Source organism: Urocitellus parryii, chromosome 2 (genome assembly GCF_045843805.1).
Source record: "Urocitellus parryii isolate mUroPar1 chromosome 2, mUroPar1.hap1, whole genome shotgun sequence".
NCBI classification, from domain to species: domain Eukaryota; kingdom Metazoa; phylum Chordata; class Mammalia; order Rodentia; family Sciuridae; genus Urocitellus; species Urocitellus parryii.
The window spans coordinates 91767063-91784737 of record NC_135532.1 but is presented as its reverse complement, the minus strand read 5'-3'; the positions used below and the strand labels follow the sequence as shown (position 1 = coordinate 91784737).

Genomic DNA, 17675 nt, shown 5'->3' with positions numbered 1-17675 from the left:
CCCCTGCCTGGGAAGGTTAATTCAGTGTTAAGCCTGCTCCCTCATATATTGTATCTTTAATATCTCATACTGTCTCCTGAAGCTTTTCTTATTTTATTTTTTAGTCCTTTGAACCCAGGGGAACTTTACTACTGATTCACATCTCCAGCCCTTTTTTGTATTTTATTTAGAGACAGAGTCTTGCTGAGTTGTTTAGGGCCTCACTGAATTGCTGAGGCTGGCTTTGAACTCACAATAGTCCTGCCTCAGTCTCCTGAGCAGCTTGGATTACAGGCATGTGACACCCTGCCCAGCTGGTTTCTTAGTGGTGGCAGATTTTTGTACTCCTTTTAGTGTTAAATAGATGTTAAATCAAACTGGGAAGTCCTTGGTAACATATTTGTGAAGGGAGCAGAGCAGATGGTGAGTGACTTTCTCCTGACTGGGGCTTCCTTTTATGATGCACTTTGAAATGCCACCTGTTCCTGATATCTCTTCTCTCCTGGCAGGGGTATGAAGGGTGGAGGCAGGTTTGGGAATTGGGGTCCTCTCCCATGATTTCTCTATCATAGTGCTGGGAATTGAACCCAAGAGTGCTTTACCATTGAGTTACATCATCCCCAGTCCTTTAAAAATTTTTTGGGGGGTTCCAGGGCTTGAACTTGGGGTATTTAACACTGAGCCACATCCCCAGCCCTTTTTTAAAAAAATTTTGATACAGGGTCTCCCTAAGTTGCTTAAGGTCTTGCTAAATTGCCAAAGCTGGCCTTAATCTTGCAATCCTCCTGCCTCAGCCTCCCAAGTTGCTGGAATTACAGGTGTGCACCACCATGCTTAGCTCCCATACTATTATTTTTTTTTTCACCATGTAACTCAAAGTTTAATGAGTAGAGATTTTTACCCTTACTTTCAGATGTGGAAGCCAAAGCTCAGACTGGAAAAAGTGATTTGTAAAAGTTATTGACAAGTTGATAATAGAATGGAGACAGGGTGTCTGGATATGCTGAAGAAAGACTTGTGATGCTATCGGAAGCTTTCTTGGAGCTACTTGACCCAGGCTCCAGGAGGCCTGTCTGTATTGCTGGGTCAAAGCCCAGGTACCTATCCTGTGAATCAGGTCAAGGGTGGCACACAGAGTCCTGATAGGCACTGAGAAGGCCCTAAGGCTAAGTGTTCCCTGAGGGCTCTGTTTTCTGCTTTATCTGTTGTGGTAAGTATACAGGTATGATTCTCTGTCTAGATTTCCCCTTGCTTTCCAGCTTCTTTCCTTGCCCTGAGGTGTCTCAGAAAAAGACTGCAGTTTTACCATAGAGACTGACACTTTCATGGGACACAGTGTCCTGGGGAAGGGGTTGACTCACAGGTACAGAAACAGGTGGCCTGGGAATTAACTGCTCCCTGTAACATGGATGTTTGTTAAAATAGATCAGACCAAAGGCAGTGGCCTCAAGGGGGAGGCATTATGGAGAGTAAAGGGCAGCTTGAGTGAGGATAGAAAAAACTGCCCACTTTCCCAATTCCCTCTGCCAACTATAGGCTCATGAAGTTTTTTGTTTGTTTGTTTGTTTGTTTTTTGTACTGGGAATTGAACCCTGGGTGTTGTTTAACTACTGAGCTAAATCCCGGCCCTTTTTATTTTTTGAGACAGGTTTTCACTAAGTCACTTAGGGCCTTGCTAAGTTGCTGAGTCTGGCCTTGAACTTGCAATCTTCCTACCTCAGCTGAGTCTTGTGCCACCATTCCCAGCTCATTAACATTTCTAAGGTGAAACACATACTGGTAGTGATAGGTACTAGTGAACTGTGAGGACTGGATCAGCAAGGGGCTGCCTTGCAGAGGTGGTCAGATAACCAGCAGGTTTGAGGAAATAGGTGGGAGACTGGAGTGGCTTAGAGAAGTGGACCCTTGGTCGGGTACTTGGGAGTTGTTCCTGCTGCAGCTGAGTTCCCCCAGTAGGCAGAGGGCATAAGGTATGTAAGCCTGGGGTCTGGGCCAAGAGTAGAGCTTTGGAGGAGTTTGGGCTTCTCTTCTTCTTGGAGAGAAGTGCAGTAGACATGGGGGAGGGAGACAGCTTTTTAGTAATAAACCTTTTAAGAGTTCACGAAGAGGACTCCGGCTGTAGTTCAGTGGTAAAGCATTTGCCTCGCTTTACTGGGCTTGTTCTTATAGGTCCCACAGCTCCGCCAGTCAGCCAAGCCAGCAAACAGCATTCAAAAGACATTCTAGCTGGTCACAGTGACACACACACCCCTCTACACCGCTATTTGGGAAACTGAGGTAAGAAGATTATAACTTTGACATCAATCTGGACAACATAGTAAGACACCCCCCCCCCCACATAAAGAAAAAGGAAAAAAAAAGTGGACTGGGATGTAGCTCACTAGTAGAGTATGAGCTTTAGCACTGGATTCGATCCTCAGCACCACATAAAATAAATAAAAATATTGTGTGTCCATCTACAACTAAAAAACTATTTTAAAAAAGTTCATGAAGAGGGGCTGGGGTCGTGGCTCAGTGGTAGTGTGCTCACCTAGCACACATGAGGCACTGGGTTTGATCCTCAGCACCACATAAAAATGAAATAAAGAATGTGTGTCCACCTACAACTAAAAAATTTAAAAAAGAGTTCATGAAGAGTCTGGGGATGTGGCTCAGTGGTAGAGTCTTGTCGAGCATGCATGGGGCCCTGGGTTCAATCTCCAACACTGCAAAGGGGGAAAAAACCCACAAAAATCATGAAATTCACTGTTCCACTGGAAAGAGAAGTTGTCATTTTTATCAAGGCCCACTGTATGTCCCACCTGTGCTATTATGCATCCTTAATTGTAAAATTGTAAACATCTCTGATAATTTGCCCCATAGTGTCCAAGTCTGTGCCTGGGGTTGGTGGTGTGGCAGTCTATGCAAGATGTTGACTGCCTGCTGGGTTGTGAACAGAATATACCACTCAGGGTTCTGGAGTCTCCTCCTATTTCTTTTGCTTCTGAGGGTCTCTGCTCTTGGCCTTTTCTGTCACTTGCTGTTTTCTAGTTACTGGCAGCCTGTGGTTTTGGTTACCATGGTAACCTCCAGTGGTGCAGCTGGATAAACTTGAATGCAAGCAGGATGGATTCAGGATAAAGGTGGAAGATGCAGGGATCAGGCTCCTGATATTCTTTCCTGTTACAGGGCCATCTTTGGCAAGCTCAAATGGGTAGTCATGAATGTCTTTGGGGCTCCACTTGTTAATGAAGGATTTGCCAGAAGGGGTAGAGATAGACCCCTGCTCTGGGGTCAAGGGCTGAGGGAAGGAGTCAAGTTGGACATGGAGACTGGCTGTTCATCTTGACTCGAGTCTGGTCTGTGGAGACAGGTGAGCAGCAGGTATAGGAGTTCCAGTTTATGTGGTCCTCATTCCTTTTAAGAAGCTTTTTTAATGTGTGTGTGTTTGGGGATTGAATGTAGGGGCTTGTGCTAAAGCTCACACTCTACTAGTGAGCTACATCCCAGTCCACTTTTTTTTCTTTTTATTTACATGGGGGTCTTACTATGTTGTCCAGATTGATGCCAAAGATGTGATCTTCCTACCTCAGTTTCCCAAATAGCCGTGTACAGCTGTGTGTCACTGTGACCAGCTAGGATGTCTTTTGAATGCTGTTTGCTGGCTTGGCTGACTGGTGGAGCTGTGGGACATATAAGAACAAGTCGGGCAGAATTGCTTCTGGCAGAGGCCAGTGGAGGTTACTTGTACTGGGAGAACTTGCTCATATCTAGCTGTCAACAGACCTCCTTTTTTTAAAAAAAAATATTTTTAGCTGAAGATGGACAAAATACCTTTATTTATTTATTTTTTTATGTGTTAGTGAGGATTGAATCCAGTGCCTCACATGTGCTAGGCAAGTGCTCTAAACACTGAGCTACAACCCCAGTCTTTGGAATAGCTTTTCTCTCCTCTATTTTATTATTGAGGTCAGAGTCCTAATTGTACAGTTTCCTGCCCCCTTTTAAAATATATAAAACCTGACAGTATGGCCAAACTTTGGAGTGGAATTATGAATTTGCCTTTTCAAAAAATGGCTGTAGGATTGCATAAAGAGGGACAGATCCTCTGGTGTGGTGGTGTAGTGAGAGTCACACCAGGATTTCTGGGTATCCCTGTCAAGGGCTAATCTCTAGGAAACTTGGAAGGGTCAAGATACCCTTAACACTCTTAATGCCTATCCATACTGATGTCTTCATATCATAAGATCAGCAGAATTTGAAGAAAAGGATTCTAGTTCTGAGACTGAGGTAAGGAAAGAAGTTTCCTTGGCTCTGCTTGCTATGTTGACATTTTATTTCTTTTTCTTTTTTTTTTTTTAAAGAGAGAGTGAGAGAGGAGAGAGAGAGAGAGGGAGAGAGAGAGAGAATTTTTAATATTTATTTTTTAGTTCTCGGCGGACACAACATCTTTTGTTGGTATGTGGTGCTGAGGATCGAACCCAGGCCGCACGCATGCCAGGCGAGCTCGCTACTGCTTGAGCCACATCCCCAGCCCTATGTTGACATTTTCATTCATTCAGTTAGTAAACCCTCTCTAGGAGTGTGCAATAAGGACCCAGCAGGCAAAAAATTGGACACTGCTCTTCCTTCACAAAGTTGATGGTCAAATATTCCTCCCTACAATCAAGAAGCTTGTTCTTGGAGATACTCCTGTTTGTAATCACAGGCTTATGTAGCCTAAACCCTAGACTGGTTTCTCCACCAGAGCAGATGAGATGTTCCTGCTACCAGCAGCACAGTTCCCAGCAGCACTGAGTTCCTGGGTGTGTGCCAAGCTATATGGGAGGTGCTAGTGAGGATTTTAATTAATACTGTGTAATTACCAGGTGGTGCTTAACCATCCCAAATGCCCTTCATTTCCCAAGCCTACAGCTAATCACTGACTGGGCCTGGCAGGAAAAGGGAGAGGAAGGACTGTTCTTGGTCTTTGGTCAGTAGCTGGCCTCTAGCATGGACATCCCAGGAAGGAATACCTTTTATTCCATTCCAATCTGGTGGGAGGAGGGAAGTTGGGTAGTAGCCTGGCTTCTTTTGTTCACCTGTGCAAAGGATAACAATACTTTATGGTCTACTCAATTTTATCAAGCAGTGCTGGCCCAGGGTCCAGGGTGGAATGTGGAGAGAGAAGGGGTTCACAGATCTAGACCTGTGACCTTAGGAAGGACAGGGAGAAAAATTTGTTTCTGCTCTGGGCATTATTCTTTTCTCACTGTATATAGCTGGCTGAGTGACCCTTTTCAATGTTATTTCTCTGCTGGTGGCTCTCAAATTATTTTCTCACTGAAATTTCTACTTCCTACAAGGCCTTCCCATTTTGACATGTCACAGACCTCATGCCCAGACTCCCAAGGGGCCTCTAGTCATTCCACCTGTCAGCCAGAGTGGCCTTGATTTGACTAAATCTTTCTTTGCTCTTGCTGTGCTCTTTGCTAAAATGGTTTTCCTCCATATCTTCCTTTAGGCGGGTCCTGCTCATTTCTTGGGGTCAGCGTGACTTTACCCCCTAAAGCGGGCCCTCTTGCTCTCTACCAGAGGCAACAGTCAGGTGGGCATGTGTTTTTGCATCTGTATCCCTTTTGTCCTTTAAGAGACTCTTAGCATATTTTAAAAGAATAAATGAAGGGTCTTTCTGACCAAATGAGAGGCACTAGCCAGCCCGCTTCGTAGGTAGACCACTTATTACTTAATTTCCCCTGTTCCCCGCTGGGAGCAGCAGGTCAAGCACTTTGAGAACGTTAGAACAGATCTCCAGAGGGTGTGCCGCCCAGCGGCACACGCGCACTGAGGACCAGAGCTTGGCGTGGACGCGCACGCCTGCGGCCGCGTGCGTCACAACTCGGGCGCCTGCCCCTCCTGTCCAACTCTCCTCGCTGTGGGTGCCTCCGGCGGCGGTGGCGGCGGCGGCGGCGGCCCAGAGACAGCAGCGGCAGCACCAGACTGGCCGCGGTAGCGTAGGGTTGCGTGGCTCAGAAACAGACCCAGCCAAAGGGGCGCGACGCGAGGAAGGCAAACCAGGGCCGCTCGTTAGGAGACCGCGGGCGCCTATAGAGAACCGGTGTGAAGGAGCGCAGAGGCTGTGGCCACCGGCGGCCCGTACTCGCCAGTCCCCGAGGCCGCCGCCGGCATGAGCCACATTCAGATCCCGCCGGGGCTCACAGAGCTGCTGCAGGGGTACACAGTGGAGGTGCTGCGGCAGCAACCTCCTGACCTCGTCGACTTCGCGGTGGACTACTTCACCCGCCTGCGCGAGGCCCGCGCCCGAGCCTCATTGCCGTCCACCGCCCCTCCTTTAGACTTACATGCTCCAGAGCCCTGCCCGGACGCTGTAGCTGAAGCGGACGGCGACTCAGAGGAGGACGTGGAACTGGAAGGTATGCGGCGGACCCGGCCAGGATTCGTGGTGGGGACCGAGGGAGGGGTGCAAGCAGTCTTCAGAGGTCTCCAGAGCCTTGCGGTGGGTCGGGCGTTGCGCCCGGGCCAATCTGACTGTCCAGGGCCTGGACCTGGGAGCTCTCTAATGGAGTTTGTTGGGTTCCTGAGCCGCCGGCTTGCGCCCAGCGTGTGTCATTTCCAAATTGAGTTGCATGGTTCTGGAGTCCGAGAGCAGACGAGTGATTAGTCAGATTCAGCCTTGAAGGAAGCGTGCAGATTTTCAGTCTTGGTGGCGGAGAGGGCCGGAGAGGCGTGGAGCCCACTTCGGCCCCCGCCAAAAAATTTTTCGCCTTTGCTTGAGACTCTTAACCTATTTTAGTTCCGAAGATCAGAGTATTCACATCCAGCCTATTTAATAACCAGGACAGTAAATTTGAAAATAATTCATTTTGGAGGTTATTGTGAAACTTTTTTTGAGCATAGACAGTAGAAAAAGATGAATGAACCTTTTATACGATCACATTCAACATGTCAATATGTATCACAAATGTTTCAGATATATCTTTTCCCCCCTTCGCTGAAGAATTTTAAACCAGTGTCAGATCGTTTCATCCCAGCTTGCTGGAGTATGCATTTCTTTCTTTCCTTTCTTTCCTCCTTCCCCCTTCCCTTCCTTTCCCAGAGGTTGAACCTAGTAACACGTAACCACTGAGCTGCATCCCCAACCCTTTTTATTTTTCGAGACAGGATCTCGCTAAGTTGCTGAGGCTGGATTTCAACTCTAGATCCTCCTGCTTCAGCCTAAGGAGCCTCTGAGATTGGAGGCATGCCCCCCACTGACTGCGCCTGCCTTGAGTATGCATTTCCTTTTTTTTTTTTTTTTTTTTAAGAGAGAGTGAGAGAGAGAGGGGGACAGAGAGAGAGAGAGAGAGAGAGAGAGAGAGAGAGAGAGAGAGAGAGAGAATTTTAACATTTATTTATTTTTTCTTAGTTCTCGGCGGACACAACATCTTTGTATGTGGTGCTGAGGATCGAACCCCGGGCCGCACGCATTCTAGGCGAGCGCGCTACCGCTTGAGCCACATCCCCAGCCCCGAGTATGCATTTCTTTACACACACACACACACACACACACACACACACACACACACATTTATTTATTTATTTTTTTAGTTTTAGGTGGAATCAATATCTTTATTTAATTTTTATGTGGCGCTGAGGATTGAAGCCAGTGCTTCATGCATGCTAGGCGAGCACTCTACTGTTGAGCCACAACCCCAGCCCCATATATTTTTAGTTTGTTTAAAACAATTGAATAATATTTGATAAGCAGACAGTATCTTGTTTAGTTTATTGCATGAAAGAAAACAACACTTTTTACAACTTGTTTAAGCAAGGAATGTCTAGAAGCAGTTTCATTTTCTTGATTTCTTTCGCATATGATTTGCCAATTTAACAATATAAGTATCCTTTTTTTTTAAGAGAGAGAGAGAGAGAATTATTTAATATTTATTGTTTTTCGGTGGACACAACATCTTTATTTTTTTTTTTATGTGGTGCTGAGGATCAAACCCAGCAGTGCCACGTACATGCCTGGCCATCGGGCTACTGCTTGAGCCACATCCCCAGCCCCAGTATCCTACTTTTTATGTGATAGAATTTAACAAAATAGTGAAAACATTTGAGAGATGAAGAATCTTAGTGTTATTAGATCACACTGGGGGGGACTTTTTCAAGTCACAGCTGGCAAAGAGTTTCTGTGGAAGATTATAAGCTTCAGTGGAAAAGTGTCCCTAAATTTGTTCATGTTTAAAGAGTAGATACTGCTATTCTGTGTTTCCCTTGCATGTTACATTATGAATTTGGGGGAAATCAGGAATTTTCCAGTCCAGGGCTGTGGCACACACCTATAATCCCAGCAGCTCAGGAGGCTGAGGCAGGAGGCTCTTGAGTTCAAACCCAGCCTCAGCAATAGTGAGGTGCTAAGCAACTCAGTGAGACCCTCTCTTTAAATAAAATACAAAAAATAGGGCTGGGGATGTGGCTCAGTGGTTGAGTGCCCCTGACCAATCAATCCCCAAGTTACCCCCTCAACCAAAAAAAAAAAAAAAGGAAAAGAAAATTTCCAAATCTCTCGAGGTCATGAACAAGTTGTCAAACCTGTTTGATTTCAGATTTTCTTATCTTTGAAATGAGGGCAGTGACAACAATCCCAGAGATAAATGTGTTTTTAAAAGCATTATTTCTGAGTGACTCCTAGGTTTGTTTCTTTGTTATTTATAAATTATAAGAGCTATAACCTGCCTCACATCAATTTTTATTTACACAAAACATTAATATTTTAGGAATTAATCCCAGATAAGTTTACAGGGTTCTGTATTATGTCTTCATTATTTGTCATCTTTTTTTCTTTTTCTTTTCTTTTTTTTGGGAGGTGGTGCTTGGGATCAAACCCAAGACTTTGTGCATGCTAGGCAAATGCTCTACCTCTGAGTTACACGCTAACTCCAGTAACAGAATATCAAAGTATGAAATAATATTTATTTGTGGAGAGCTGGAAGAATACAGACTTATAAATTAATCTGCAGAAGAACAATAAACTGGCATTCAGACTTGATTCATTTTTTTTTTTTGTAGAGGGATACAATAAGTTTATTTTATTTATTTATTTTTATGTGATGCTGAAGATAAAACCCAGTGCCTCCCGAGTGCTAGGCAAGTGCTCCACCACTGAGCTACAGCCCTAGCCCCCTTGATTCACTTTTGTAATCACCGTAAAACATTTATTATTTGTGAGTTTCCCAACTTTTCTTTTGGAACCGCTTTTTTCTTTCTTTCTTTTTTTTGAGGCAGGGTCTCACTAAGTTGTTTAAGGCCTTGCTAAGTTGCTGAGGCTATCTTTGAACTTTCTATTCTCCTGTATCAGCCTCGCGAGTTGCTGAGATTATAGGTGTGTGCTACTACAACTGGCTTGGTTACAGCCAAGCCAAGATATAATTTACAATCAATTTTTTATTCTTTTTTTCAGTACTGGAGATTGAACCCAGAGGTGCTCTACCACTGAACTACACCAAAAGCCTTTTTTTTTTTTTTAATTTTAATATTTATTTCTTAGTTTTCGGCGGACACAACATCTTTGTTTGTATGTGGTGCTGAGGATCAAACCCTGGCCGCACGCATGCCATGCGAGCGCCCTACCACTTGAGCCACATCCCCAGCCCCACACACCAAAGCCTTTTTATTTTTTATTTGACACTTGAACTTGGGATCCTCCTGCCTTAGCCTCCTGAGGCATAAACCATTGTGTTCAGCCACAGTTTTAGAGCATTTTCATCACCCCAAGAGAAGTGTGAGGCTGTGGTAAAGTGCTTGCCTAGCATGCATGAGGTCCTGCGTTTGATTCCTACGACAACACACAAAAATGAAGCCCCATAAACTTTTTTTTTTTTTTTTGAGAGAGAGAGGGGGAATTTTAATATTTATCTTTTAGTTTTCTGCAGACATAACATCTTTGTTTGTATGTCGAGGATCGAACCCGGGCCGCACGCATACCACTTGAGCCACATCCCCAGCCCAAGAAGCCCTATAACTTTTGCTATTACCCACCAACACTTATTCATTGCTCTCATCTCTAGGCAACTTGTAATCTTTCTATAGATTTGCCTATCCTGAACATTTTATATAAATTTTTTAAAATTATATTTTAGTTGTAGGTGGACACAATACGTTGTGCTATAGGTGTGACACAATATGTGGTGCTGAGGATCGAACCCAGTGCCTCATGAATGCAAGGTGAGCGCTCTACCTCTGAGCCACAACCCCGGCCCATTTCATATAAATTAATCGTATGATTCACACCTGTCACTTAGCATAATTTTTTTTTTCCTCTGAAAGTGTTGGGTAATGGGCTTAGGGCCTCATGAGTGCTAGACAAATCTCTATCACTGAGCTACATGCCCGGCTCTTAGCTTCATGTTTTCAGAATTCATCCATGTTGTAGCATGTATCACTTCCTCATTAAAAAAAAAAAAATTATTGTTGTTGATGGACTTATTTTATTCATTTATTTATATGCGGTGCTGGGGTTCAAACCCAGTGCCTCATACATGCTAGGAAGTGGTTCTACCACTGAGCCACAACCCCAGCCCCTCACTTCCTCATTTTTAAAATTTTTTTGAGATAAGTTCTTGCTGTGTTGCCCAGGCTGGTTTTAGACTCAAGTGATCATCCCTAATGTTGAACTATATGGTTTTCACTTTGTAACTATTAAATCATACTACTGTGAACATTCATGTGTACAAGTTTGTGGTGAATGTATAGAGATTGAACTCAGGGGCACTTTACCACTGACCTATATCATTTGCCCTTTTTATTATTATTTGTTTTTAAAATGTGGTTTTGAGAATCGAACCTAGGGCCTCGCATGTGCTAGGCGAGTGCTCTACCATTGAGCCACAATCCCAGCCCCATTATTTTTCATTTTGAGACAGGGTCTTGCTAAGTTGTTGAGGCTGGCCTCAAACTTGGCTATTCTGCCTCCTGCCTCAGCCTCCAGAGTTCCTAGGATTACAGATATGTGACACAATGCCTGTTGTAGTGGGTGCAAATTTTCAATTTTTGAAGTATACACCTAGAAGTAGAACTACAGGGCCATAGGATGGGGGTATAGCTCAGTTGGTAGAGTGTTTGCCTTGCATGTATAAGGCCCTGAGTTAAATCCCCAGCAACACACACACACACAAACAAACAAACAAACAAAATTACAGGGTCATATTATAATCCTATATTTAAACTTTTAAGGAATTGGTAGACTTTTTTTTTTTAACATTTTTTAGTTTTCAGTGAACCTTTCTTTTCTTTTTTACTTTCTTTATCTATATGCAGTGCTGAGAATCAAACCCATGTCTTCACAGATGCTAGGCAAGCATTGTACTACTGAGCTACAACCTGAGCCCCCAGTAGACTCTTTTCTTAAGTGGCTACACCTTTTTATATTATAACTATTATTATTGAGGGTTTTAATTCCTCCACATCCTTATTAGCACCCATGTGCATTTTTTATTTTAGCCAACTTAGTACCTAATTATGGTTTTAATTTGCATTATCCTAATTAATGACTGAATGTTGTTGGGCATCTTTCTAGGTATTTGTTGGTCCTTTTTTAAAAAAAAATTTTTTTAGTTGTAGATGGACACAATATCTTTATTTATTTTTATGTGGTGTTGAGGATTGAATCCAGTGCCTCACATGTGCAAGGCAGGTGCTCTACCACTGAGCTACAGCCCCAACCCTTTGTTGGTCCTTTATATATCACTTTGAAGAATTGTCTTCAGGTCCTTTGACCACTAAAAATATTTTTATTTGGAGTTGTAGAAGGTTTTTGTATATTTTAGATATCAATCTTCTATCAGATACATGGTTTATAAATATTCTATTCAGTGGATTGTCTTTTAATTTTTATTTCAACGCTGGGAATTGAACTCAGCACCTCATGCATGTTAGACAAAGCATTTTACCACTGACCTGTGCCCTCAATTCTTTTTCACTTTTTTGAAGTTTTTTATTTTGTGTTTGTATGTGTTTGTGTGTATGTGCTTGGGATTGAACCCAGGGCTGTATGCATGCTGTATGCATGGTACCACTAAACTTAACTCCCAGCCTCTGCCTGATGTTTTTTGAAGCATAGAAGTTTAAATTTTGATGAAGTCCAATGTATCTTTTTCTTGTTTATGATTTAAGGGTCATATATAAGAAATCATTGCCAAATCTAAGGTCATGAAGATTATCCTCTGTATTTTCTTCTACGAATTCTGTAGCTTTTGGATCTTACATTTAGTCCTTTGACACATTTTGAGTGTTTTTTGTTTTGTTTTGTTTTGGTTTTTTTTTTGGTACTAGGGATTGAACTCAGGGGCACTTAACTACTGAACCAAATCTCTAGCTCTTTTTACTTTTTATTTTGAGACAGAGTCTCACTGAGTTGCTTAGGGCCTTGCCAAGTTGCTGAGGTTGGGTTTGAACTTGGGATCCTTCTGTCTCAGCCTCCTGAGCTGCTGAAATTAGAGGTATGTGCCACTGTGCCTGGCTTTGAGTTATTTTTGGTAACATATGAGTTACAACATATTTTGCATAGGGATATCCAGTGTTCTGTTTTTAATTTTTTTTTTTTTTTAGTTGTAGATGGACACAACACCTTTATTTTATTTATATATGGTGCTGAGGATTGAACCCAGTGCCTCACATGTGCTATGCAAGCACTCTACCACTAAGCTACACCCCAGCTTGAAAAGACTATTCTTTTCTCATTTAATTGTCTTGGTACTATTGTCAAAAATTGGGGAGATTTAAGCTGGGAGAGAGGGTGGCATGTACCTTTAGTTCCAGTGACTGGGGAGGATGAGGCAAAAGAATAGCAGTTTCAAAACCAGTCTCAGCAACTTAGTTAGGTGTTAAGCAACTGAGACGTTGTCTCAAAATAAAGAGTCTGGGGATGTGACTCAGTGGTTAAGTGCCCCCTGGGTTCCATTCCTGGTACATCCCCCTCCCTAAAAAAATATTAGGAAGACTTAGAGCCTATTTGGAGATGGTGCGGGGTGTTTTGGTTCTGAAAAGCTCAGAAAACTGTGTGTATGTCCTGTGTGTCTGCTGTGAACCCTATATAATGAAGGAGTAACAGGTTGGCAGCTTTTGATTGAAGCTCAGCAAACCTTTGTTTGTTTGGTTGTGGAGACATTTTACAACTAAGCCACAACCCCAGCACCCCCCCCCCTTTTTTTTCCAAGATAGGGTCTCACTAAATTGCTGAGGTAGGCCTTGAACTTACAATCTACTCAGAGGGGTCATGTTGGCAGTTGGACAAATCCTGACCCCAACTGTTATCTTGGAATGTTTGGGTTTAGCTTGTATAGCACAGAAAGAGACCTAGAAGTGTTCTCTAAATATGGCACCTTTGTTGATGTGTCTACAGTATATGACCAGCAGTCTAGGCATTCAAAAGGATTTGCCTTTTTTTTTTTTTTTTGGTATTGGGGATTTAACCCAAAGTGCTGTACCACTGAGTCATGTCCCCAGCCCTTTTTATTTTTTATTTTGAGTCTTAGTTGCTTATGGCCTTGCTAAGTTGCTGAGGCTGGCCTCAAACTTGCAATCCTCCTTCCTCAGCCTTCCAAGCTTCTGGGATTATGGGCATGTGTCACTACACCTGGCAAGAGGATTTGCCTTTGTCTATTTTGAAAATGTAGGTGATGCCAGGGAAGCTAAACAACATGCTTACTCAATAGAGTTTGTTGGACATAGAATCAGAGTTGATTTCTCTGTAACAAAAAGACCACATATCTCAACACTAGCCATTTATTTACATGGTAAGATTTATTTGTGGCAGCTCACACTGTTAGGTTTACTATGACAGAGGATACGATTGAGGCTATGATGATTGGGACTACTATAGCAGATCATACAGAGGAGGAGGTGGATGGAGATCTAGCTACTCAAGACCGGGGTAAGATTTATAGAAAGTGATCACCTTCCCCTTATGTTCTAAAACTTGATGCCATTCACTTCATTACTGTTAAAGCATGAAGTTGAAGATTTTCTGAAACCTTACATACAGCTGCAATATTATTTGTGGACAATATTTTTTTATTGTATCCAGTTTAAAAGGGAAACAGTGCCTAGTGAAGTTAGGTGACTTACTCCTTTTATGATGACTACTTTTGGTTGAGTTAAAATGCTGTTTTCATTTTGCGTTTGCGTAGTCTGGTACTTTGTTCAAAGTTAAATGTTTTTAGAAAAGGTTTCTCTAGGGGCTGGGGTTGTAGCTTAGCTGTAGGGCGCTTGCCTAGCACATGCGAGGCCCTGGGTTTGACCCTCAGCACCACATAAAAATAAATGAATATATTGTGTCCAACTAAAAAATAAATATTAAAAAAAAGAAAAAAAAGGTTTCTCTAGGGCTAGGGTTGTGGCTCAGAGGTAGAGCACTTGCCTAGAATGGGTGAGGCACAAAAAAATAAAATAAAGATATTGTGTCAACCTACAGTTACCTAGAGTAATTTTTTTTTTTTAAAGGTTTTTCTACTGAGCCTGGTTACAGTAGTGCACTCCTGTAATACTACCAACTAGGGGTGATGAGGCAGGAAGATTGTAAGGTTTTTCAACTGAATCCAGGATATTCTGATGATGAAAGCCTTCTGTAAAATTCTACCAAATGACAAAAAACAAAAACAAGCAGTTTGATTAAAAAAATTGATTGGGGGGGCTGGGGTTGTGGCTCAGCGGTAGAGAGCTCGCTTAAGCGCGTGTGATACCCCGGGTTCAATCCTCAGCACCCCATAAAAATAAACAAATAAAATAAAGGTATTGTGTCCAACTACAACTAAAAAATAATTTTTAAAAATTGATTTGGGGTCTGGGGTTGTATCTCAGAGGTACAGCACTTGCCTAGCATGTGTGGGGCACTGGGTTTGATTCTCAGCACCACATATAAATAAATAAAATAAAGGTCTATCAACAACTAAAAAAAAAAAAATAAAGAAAATTGATTGGGCAAACAACAAATACATGAAAAAAAATGTTTAAAACTTCTCTAGTAATTAGAGAAATGCAGATCAAAACTGCTCTAAGATTTTATCTCATTCCAGCCAGAATAGTGATTATCAATAGTACAAGCAATAATAAGTTTTGGTGAGTATGTGGGGGAAAAGGTGCACTCATACATTGCTGGTGGCACTGCAATTTGGTGCAACCACTCTGGAAAACCGAATGGTGTTTCCTTAGAAAACTTGGAATGGAACCACCATTTGACCTAGCTATCCCACTCCTCCTTTGTCTTTACCCACAGGACTTATAGTCACACAGGGGGGGTCTGGGGTTGTGGCTCAGTGGTAGAGTGCTCGTTTAGCACATGTGAGGCCCTGGGTTGGATCCTCAGCACTACATAAAAATAAATAAAATAAAGATATTGTGTCCAACTACAACTAAAAAATAAATATTAAAAAATCAGCACACTATAGTGATGCAATCACATCAGTGTTCATAGCAGCTCAGTTCACAGAAGCTAAACTGTGGAGCCAACCTAGATGCTCTCCAGTAGATGAATGGATAAAGAAACTGTGGTATATATATACAATGGAATATTAATCAGCATTAAAAGAGAATAAAATTATGGAATTTGCAGGTAAATGAATGGAGTTGGAGAATATCATGCCAAGAAAAATAAGCCAATCCCCCAAAACGAAAGGCCAAATGTTCTCTCTGATAAGTGGATGCTGATCCATAATGGGGAGGACTGGGAATGGGAAGAATGGAGGAACTTTGAGCAAAGGGGAGGCAGGGGAGGGGAAAGAGGGGCAGGGTCTCACTGAGTTGCTTAGCACCTTGCTAAATTGCTGAGGCTGGCTTTTGAACTTTCGATCAAGTAAAATGCTTTAAATAGAGGATTGATTTATATTAATTAATTTCACTAGAGATTGACTTAAACAGGAATTAGGGAGACCTGGGTTTATATCCTAGCTCTATGATAGCCACCCAGTTTTAGTTGTTCCATTGTTGTTTTTGAAAGGAAAGTGACCACAACAATTGTAGCCACCAAGAGGTCTTTATTGCGGCAGTGTCTGATAGACGGAAGGAAAGAGAGGAGAGAGAGAGAGAGGGAGAGAGCAAAGCGAGGGGGGAGAGGGGCCAAAATCTAATGGGGTCTCTGGGTCTGTAAGCCAAGGCCTATGGTGATTGGATCATACTGTAGTTGCTAAGGATGTCATCTTCTGCCTTTAGGCAGACCGGGCAGGGGCCAGATGTGGGTTTCCCTTGCACCAGATGAGTGGGGGTCCAGTGTTCGGCCTTGAGTGGGGCTGAGTGTAAAGCCTTGAGGCAAACAAGGGGTAAGGAACCAGACAGGTGGGGATTGAGTGTTTAGCCCACCCTGCAGCTAACATTTATTCAGCCTGCCTAGCAGCTAACAATTTTTGTTTTGTTTTGTGTGTGCTGGGAATTGAACCCATGGCCTCAGGCATGCTAAACAAGTGCTCTACCACTGAACAATACCCCAGTCAGTATTTTCATTCTTTTTACTTTTAATGGTCTTGGGCTTGAACCCAGGGGTGCCTCTATCACTGAGCTATGTTTTTCATGTTTTTTTTCCTTTGCATATACCTTTCTTTTTGCTTGGAATGCTGTCCTCCCTGTCGTCTTTTTTTTAAAAATGTTTTTATTAATGCATTATAATTATAACACTGGGGTTCATTTTGATATAACCATACGTGCATGGAATATAATTTCTCCTTTTTAGTCTCTAGTGCTTCTTCGTTCCCAGCCTTCATCCCTTCCCCTGTTCTCCTTCTTCTACTCTACTGGTTGTCCTATTTATTTATTAAAATTGATGCTTTATAGATATATATAAAGGTGGAATTCAGTGTGGTATATTCACATATGTACATAGCATAATTTGGTCAATTTTATTCTGCAGTTCCTCCCTTTTCCTATTCCTCCCCCCCCTTAATTCCCTTTCTCTACTGATCTTCACTCTATTTTTGTGAGATCCACACACCACTTTTTAAATTTTGTTTATTATTTTACTCTGCTACTGCATATAAAAGAAAACATTTGACCCTTGACTTTATGAGTCTGGCTAATTTCACTTTCCCTGATGTTCACCAGTTCCATCCATTTGCCAGCAAATGCCATAATTGGATTCTTCTTTATTACTAAATAAAACTATTGTGTGTGTGTGTGTGTGTGTGTGTGTGTGTGTGTATATATATATATATATATATATATATATCGTGTTTACTTTATCCATTCATTTCTTGAGGGGCATCTAGGCAGGTTCCTTAACTTGGCTGTTGTGAATTGTGCTACCAAAACACTGATGTTCCTATAGTATAGTATAGTATGCTGATTTTAGTTCTTTTGGATAAATACCAATGATGAGATAACTGTGTCATATGGCAGGTTCTGTTCTTGGTCTTTTGAGGAATCTCCATATTGATTTACATAGAGGTTGTACTAATCCTCCCCCTCTTTTTTGCCTGCTGAACTGCTGCTTGTCTTTTACTAACTAGTTCAGTGGTTCCTTTTCTGCCCAGCAGCAACCTTATCAAATAGGTATTATTATCATTCTGCTTTTAAAGATGAGAAAAATTGAGACTCAGAAGTTAACTAACTTGTTAAAGGTCTGCTAGTAAGTGAGGTGAGGTAGAGATTTAAACTCAAACATCATGGCTCATACTCCATGCTTTTAACCATTTTTCTCTTAATGCTTTCTAGATATTCCGCAAATACTTATTGTGTGAATAAACGATTCACAG

General features: G+C 42.3%; 1 protein-coding gene and 1 pseudogene across 1 annotated transcript in view; both read left to right on the top strand.

The window, feature by feature from the left end:
- Positions 1-5849: 5849 nt before the first annotated feature.
- Positions 5850-17675, top strand: part of Prkar2a (protein kinase cAMP-dependent type II regulatory subunit alpha) — a 74587-nt gene continuing 62761 nt past the window's right edge. Inside the window, exon 1 of the mRNA XM_026383818.2 lies at positions 5850-6371. Within this exon, the coding sequence (XP_026239603.1) occupies positions 6125-6371 (247 nt within the window). The 5' untranslated portion in view covers positions 5850-6124. The remainder of the gene's footprint in view (positions 6372-17675) is intronic.
- Positions 10957-13950, top strand: LOC113179347 (transformer-2 protein homolog beta pseudogene; annotated as a pseudogene).